This window comes from Mus caroli, chromosome 17 (genome assembly GCF_900094665.2).
Source record: "Mus caroli chromosome 17, CAROLI_EIJ_v1.1, whole genome shotgun sequence".
Taxonomy (NCBI): domain Eukaryota; kingdom Metazoa; phylum Chordata; class Mammalia; order Rodentia; family Muridae; genus Mus; species Mus caroli.
The window spans coordinates 27,120,419-27,127,382 of NC_034586.1; the positions used below are offsets into that span (position 1 = coordinate 27,120,419).

General features: G+C 47.5%; 1 protein-coding gene across 1 annotated transcript in view; it reads right to left on the reverse strand.

The window, feature by feature from the left end:
- Positions 1-4,309: 4,309 nt before the first annotated feature.
- Positions 4,310-6,964, reverse strand: part of Rsph1 (radial spoke head component 1) — a 25,931-nt gene continuing 23,276 nt past the window's right edge. The window contains exon 9 of the mRNA XM_021186543.2: positions 4,310-4,507. Within this exon, the coding sequence (XP_021042202.1) occupies positions 4,464-4,507 (44 nt within the window). The 3' untranslated portion in view covers positions 4,310-4,463. The remainder of the gene's footprint in view (positions 4,508-6,964) is intronic.

The window sequence follows — 6,964 nt, forward strand, 5'->3', positions numbered from 1 at the left end:
CCTAGGTTTTCTAACTCCAGGGTTGTCTCCCTTTGTGATTTCTTTATTGTTTCTATTTCCATTTTTAGATCTTGGATGGTTTTGTTCATTTCCTTCACCTGTTGGATTGTGTTTTCCTGTAATTCTTTAAGGGATTTTTGTTTCCTCTTTAAAGGCTTCTAGCTGTTTACCTGTGTTCTCCTGTATTTCTTTAAGGGAGTTATTTATGTCCTTCCTAAAGTCCTCTATCACTGTCATGAGAAGTTGTTTTAGATTGGAATCTTGCTTTTCTGGTGTGATGTTGTATCCAGTACTTGCTATGGTGGGAGAATTGAGTTCTGATGATGCCAGGTAATGTTGGTTTCTGTTGCTTATGTTCTTATGCTTGCTTCCTGCCATCTGATTATCTCTAGAGCTACCTGCCCTCACTATATCTGANTGGAGCCTGTCCTTCCTGTGATCCTGATTGTGTCAAAACTCCTCAGAGTTCAGCTGTCTCTGGGATCCTGTGATTCTGGGATCCTGTGATCCTGAGACCCTGGGTATGTCAGAACTCCTGAGAGTCAAGCTTTCTGGCACCTTGAGATCCTGGTGTGATCAAGCTCCTGGAATCCTGGGATCCTGAGATCCTGTGGTTCTGGGCCTGTTAAAGTGCCTGGGGGTGGAGCTTCTTCTGGGTGTTGTGGGACTGCCTGAGGAGTTAGCTTCCAGGCTCTGCCTAGCACATGCCTTTAATCACAGCACTCCAGAGGCAGAGGCAGGCAGATCTTGGTGAGTTCCAAACCACCCTGAACTACAGATTGAGTTCCAGGACAGCCAGAACTACACAGAGAAACCCTGTCTAGAAACAAAATAAAACAAAACAAGCAACACAACAAACAACAACAAAAAGGAAAACAGAAAAAATATTAAAACAACACACACACTGGCGCTTTGAAAAGATCAATTAAACTTAGAAAGCCCACGCAAGCTAACAGAGCAAGAGGGAGACAACTCCAAATGATCAGAAACAGGGAGGGGCACTGCCACAGAGATGGCAGGTATGAAATATCACACCCAACAGAAACCTTTATCCAACAAAGCAGCTACTTGAGTGAGACAGACAGTTCCCTAAGAACACAGCTAACCACATTCACAGAGGAAAATAACTGGAGGTCAGGCCTGCACTACATGTCTGCCAATCAAGGCTTAAGAGGCGGAGGCATGAGGGCAGCCAGGCCATCTACACAGTTAGTTCCAAGTGAGGACTGCACAGTGAGTCCCTGCCACCAAAAAGAAAAAAAAAAGAAGGAAGGGGGGAGGGAAAAGATGGGGGAAGGGGAGAGGAGAGGAGGGGAGATGGGGAGAAGGGAGAGGAGGGAAGAAGAAAAGAGAGGGGAAGGGAGGGGGGAAGAGGGAAGGGAGGAGAAAGGAGAGTAGGAGAAGGAAAGGAAGAGAAGGGAAGGGGAGAAAGAAGAGGGGAGAGGAAGGGAAGAGAAAGGAAAAGAGAAGAGGGAACGGGGAAGGGAGAGCAGGAGAGAGGAGGGAGGGATCTGAAGAAATCTGCTTGGCGGCAGAACACTTCCCCAGCATGCTCAAGGCCATGGGTTCCACCGTTTGCATTGGAAAACAAGCACATTGAAACACCTCACATCGATTAGCAGAAAGCAGCCCACTAAGAGTGACAGGCAGGAGTGATTTCATTGGTAAATCTTGCCAGCCTAACTGCTCGTGCTTTCTCTGTGGTGTCAGTGTCTGAGTTTCAGTGCCATCCTCTGAGGCCCAAAGATACAGTATGATAAGACATTGAAGAAGGTGGTGTGTGGAATCCACCTGAATCAATACTGAGACCGTTCTGCTTTGTGGAAGCTACTGTTAAACGCACTGTGCCGAATTTCAAAGTCAACTTTGTCATAGATGTGCATGTTAGAGACAGCATGGTATAGGCGGGTTTGGGACAGAAGGGTTCAGATCTGCAACTGGGGGCTTGAGGGGGAGGCGGTAAAGCGGGAGAGGCTAAGGCAATGCTTCTATGAAACTGGGTACTGGAGAGGAAGAGTCAGTAGTAACTGCCCCAGGCTTCCCTCAGGTCCAGCAGAGGGGCAGCTTTCCAGTGTGGTCATGCCTCCTCCCACTTGGAGAAGACTCCTGACAAGCAATGATGGTAGCCCCTTGTAGATGTGTCTGACTGTTACAGGATTTGGATGGCTGACTGGCTACTTCGGAGCTCTTTGGAGAAACACTTGGGGTTGATGGTGTTAGCAGTTCCTACACAGGAGTCAGGTTCTGCCATGACACCATTGTCGAGGGTTCCAGGGAGTCATCCCTGCTCCTCCATTCCTTGTCAGTAACTCCAGGGCCACCACCCAACTCTATTCTCCCTCCACCATGCCCCGCTTACCTGAGGCTTACTGTTATTGACTCTTAGATATGGAGCCACTGTCTCGGGATGCACCCAGCTGACCGAATTGTGTCTTCTGCCTTCCACCCCAACTCCAAACACAGAGTCCTATGACCGTCCCTTTCATAACTGCACTCATATAATAAACAAATAAGATAATCTCTGAGTATTATTGCAAGTCCTATAGTCTTGGCTGCTGTTTATAATGTAGTGGTGAAATTACTGTAACCCAATTACAACAGGCTTTATGATAGTGAACACAGCCTGCAATTTCTAAGGTCCAGAACTTTCTTGTATTTATGAAAAACATTTGTCTTGCATTTTTCAAAGGGTCATAAAATCCAGCAACGTGTGTACTCTGTTTTTATATTCTCTTAAAAACCTAGATGGCAGAAAATCCCTCGCCAATGAATATGATTCCACTGAGTCTCACAATACCAAGAAATGTCCACACCTCCCGCGTGTGCTGTTTCACCTGCATCGCCTCACATGGCCCTCACGGCAACCTCTGAGGGTCATAAGGAAGAAATTAGAAAAAAAAAAAAACACAGAGATCCCCAGCTGGCTTCCCACACAGTGGGGACCTGAATCTGCAGTCTGGACCCTCTCAGCTTTTAGACTAGACCAGGGCATACTGGGGAAAGTGGCCTTCCACTCCGTGTGGCTTATGACCCAGCAGCCCCTGGGAACCTGAACCAATGCACACTTGGGCCTCCTCAGACTTGCTGAAACTCAGAGGTACCTGTCCATCTGGGTTTCCTCTGAAGGTGACTTTCCCAGGGTGCAGAGAACCTCCACAAGAGCCAGGTGTCATGTAGGCATTCTAAAATGTCACCACCCCTCACGCTGTTCTTGGTGAGTGTCAATGCGGAAGGGGAGTGTGGGGGAAGGTGAAAGCACTGGCCATTATAGCTGCTGCATTTGGATGAGAGATTGTGCAGAGTAAGAAGGCTGGGTGACTCTAAGGGCCAAGCACAGAGGAGCTAGGGGTAGGCCTATTTTTTTTTAAAGATTTATTTATTATTATATGTAAGTACACTGTAGCTGTCTTCACACACTCCAGAAGAGGGAGTCAGATCTTGTTACAGATGGTTGTGAGCCACCATGTGGTTGCTGGGATTTGAACTCTGGACCTTCAGAAGAGCAATCGGGTGCTCTTACCCACTGAGCCATCTCACCAGCCCGGGGTAGGCCTATTCTATCGGGGTGTTCTCACCTGGGACTCAAATGCTAAGACATGCACAATCATTCCGTTTGCTAACACTGCTAACAATGGGCTGAGCAAGGACAAGTCAGTCCTAAGAAAAAACGAGAATGCTTGAAATTTCTGCTGCAACTTCTTCAGGAAAGCAGAGAAATGAATGGATTGTTTGTATCGGACTCAGCCACTCCCTAGCACCCTGTCCCAGGGAGTCTAGAGGACAATGAGAAGAATGCTCTGAGCAGTACGGGAGCCTGTGCTGCTGGAGTTAGGTGGCATCAGGGCTCAGCCCTTCCCTTTTGAGCAGCTCCAGGGAAGAGGAGGCGGAGCTGTGTGGGATGCGATTTAAGGGCTTCTGCTTTAGCCTCCAGGAACAAGGCTGAGTGAGGCGGGGAACAGATACAGGGAAGTGAAAGGAGACAACAGGTGTGAGTTCACTGGACGCTTGACCTGAGTTAGGCAGGAAAGTGCAGTTAACCAAGGAACCTGAAGGTGGCGCCCACTACCTCCTCAGCAATGCCTGTGACTGGCCTTGCACAGCCTTTGGCTGGGACCTTGTCGGAGCCTGCCAGAGGGTGGAGAAAGCTGGCAGATGGCTTCTTACAGAGCCTGGGGCACACACACACCAGTCGCAGTTTTTATGAGAAGTGCACCCCACAAGTCCACACCCCTTTCCTGAACCTCTCCATGGAAGGAGGCCGATGAGGAGAAGCTGGAGAACAGTTCCCAGAAGTGACATCAGAGACTCGTTCGCCAACATTGAACACCCGGAGATTTATTTTGTTAACGCAAAAAACAATTTAACAACATAAGAGAGATTGACAGGTGGTGGGTACCAGCCCCAGCTGACTGGTGTTAACTAAGGCACGCCTGGTGTGTCTGTGGTCTTCTGCCTCCGCTATCTTAATCCTGGAGGTCTGAAGGTTCTTCATCAAAGTTCAAGTTTCCTGGAAAGAGAAGAAAACACCAGAAAAAATAACATAAAAATGATGGAAACAAGCAAATAAACCCCCCACACACACACTGAAAAAATAAAAATAAAAAAAATGCTGAATACTCTTTTTAAAAGAATTAAGAGCCGGGCTCACTATCAATAAGGGCAGTGGTGGCACGCACGCCTTTAATTCCAGCACTTGGGAGGCAGAGACAGGCGGATTTCTGAGTTCAAGGCCAGCCTGGTCTACGAAGTGAGTTCCAGAATAGCCATGGCTATACAGAGAAACCCTGTCTCGAAAACAAACAAAAAACAAAAACAAAACAAAAGAATTATTTATTTGGGGGCTGGTGAGATGGCTCACAGTTAAGAGCACTGACTGCTCTTCTGAAGGTTCTGAGTTCAAATCCCAGCAACCACATGATGGCTCACAACCATCTGTATAGCTACAGTGTACTCATATACATAAAATAAATAAATATTTTTAAAACAAGATTTATTTGCCAGGCGTGGTGGCACACGCCTTTCTGAGTTCAAGGCCAGCCTGGTCTACGAAGTGAGTTCCAGAATAGCCATGGCTATACAGAGAAACCCTGTCTCGAAAACAAACAAAAAACAAAAACAAAACAAAAGAATTATTTATTTGGGGGCTGAACTCAGAAATCGCCTTTAATCCCAGCACTTGGGAGGCAGAAACAGGCGAATTTCTGAGTTCGAGGCCAGCCTGGTCTACAGAGTGAGTTCCAGGACAGCCAGGACTATACAAAGAAACCTTGTCTCGAAAAACCAAAAAAAAAAAAGACTTATTTATCTTATATATGTGAATTTGCTGTTTCTATCTTCAGACACATCCGAAGAGGGCATCAGATCTCATTACAGATGGTTGTGAGCCACCATGTGGTTGCTGGGAATTGAACTCAGGACCTCTGGAAGTCAGTGCTCTTAACCACTGAGCCATCTCTCCCAGCCCCAATTAAAATTTTTTTAAGCCCTTAGTCCTTGCCAAGCCCTATTTCCCAAAGGCACTCGGATCCCTGGGACCAGCTCCTGAGCTAAAGCTCCTCTTACTCAGGGGCCAGCCATTATCCACTCCTCTGGTTCTAAGAATTGTTCGTCTTCATCACCATCCCGCCCTCTCTTCCTCCCACATTAGTGTTTGGGAATACTCGTCTTCCACTGGTCCCCCCACCCCCACCCCCGTGCTCGAGCAACCAACTTGAGACTTATGCTTCTCAAAGTATCCTCTGTCACAACCACAGATCTGAGGATCCAGTTTGAAAGCCCACCATGTAAGGTCAAGAAAGGATGCTGGAGAAAAACTGTGACCACCTCCTCCCCTCAACTCCCCCTAATGCCAGGGTGCGTTGCTGTCTGGAGTTTCATTCTCCATTTTGCCTTTTCTCTCTGCCTCTCAGCCTCTCCACTCACCTGGAGTTGACCCTTCCTGGAGATACTTCCTGTTCTTGTCCCACGCTGTCTTCGGGCAGCGTGCTGACTGTCCCTAATACTCTAGAGTGAAATTGTGGGCAGGGGTGGCTCTGGATGACACCCCTGCCTCTCCACCCTACACTGCAGGTGCCAGCAACCTAAAACTGCATGCAAATGAGCAGTGGGACTTGCTGACTTTTCCAAAGGTCAGGGCGGCCACTGCTCTAAGTGCCCACGGGATCCTGCAGGCATTGTACCCTCGAGGAGTCCTTCTTACCCGCTTACGGGATGAGAGGAGAAAGGTGAGCAGTCCACCAGAGCTTGCTCAATGGAGCCTGCCTCTTTTTTTTTTTTTTTTTTTTTTTTTTTTGTTTTTTTTCGAGACAGGGTTTCTCTGTGTAGCCCTGGCTGACCTAGAACTCACTTTGTAGACCAGGTTGGCCTCGAACTCAGAAATCTACCTGCCTCTGCCTCCCAAGTGCTGGGATTAAAGGCGTGTGCCACCACGCCCGGCTCGGTCCCTCTTAGGTGTGTTCTTACACTATTCACATTAACTATCTCCGGAAGAGCCTAAGTACACCTCTGCGTTCCTACGAGCTACATAGAAAACGAGTTTTGCCTGGTTTTGTTTGAGGGTTTGTTTCTTTTTTGTTTGTTTGTTTGTTTGTTTGTTTGTTTTAAGAATAGGAAATAGGGCTGGAGAGATGGCTCAGCAGTTAAGAGCACTGACTGCTCTTTCAGAGGTCCTGAGTTCAATTTCCAGCAACCACATGATGGCTCACAACCATGTGTAATGGGATCTGATGTCTTCTTCTGGTGTGTCTGAAGACAGCTACAGTGCACTCATATAAATAAATAATATTTTAAAAAGGAAATATATTCATACTTAATTTGTAATCAAAATCTAGTTTAAAGGGGGCCCTGTGATAATTTGAATGAAAATGCCCCCTCGGGGCCGGGCGTGGTGGCGCACGCCTTTAATCCCAGCACTCGGGAGGCAGAGGCAGGTGGATTTCTGAGTTTGAGGCCAGCCTGGTCTACA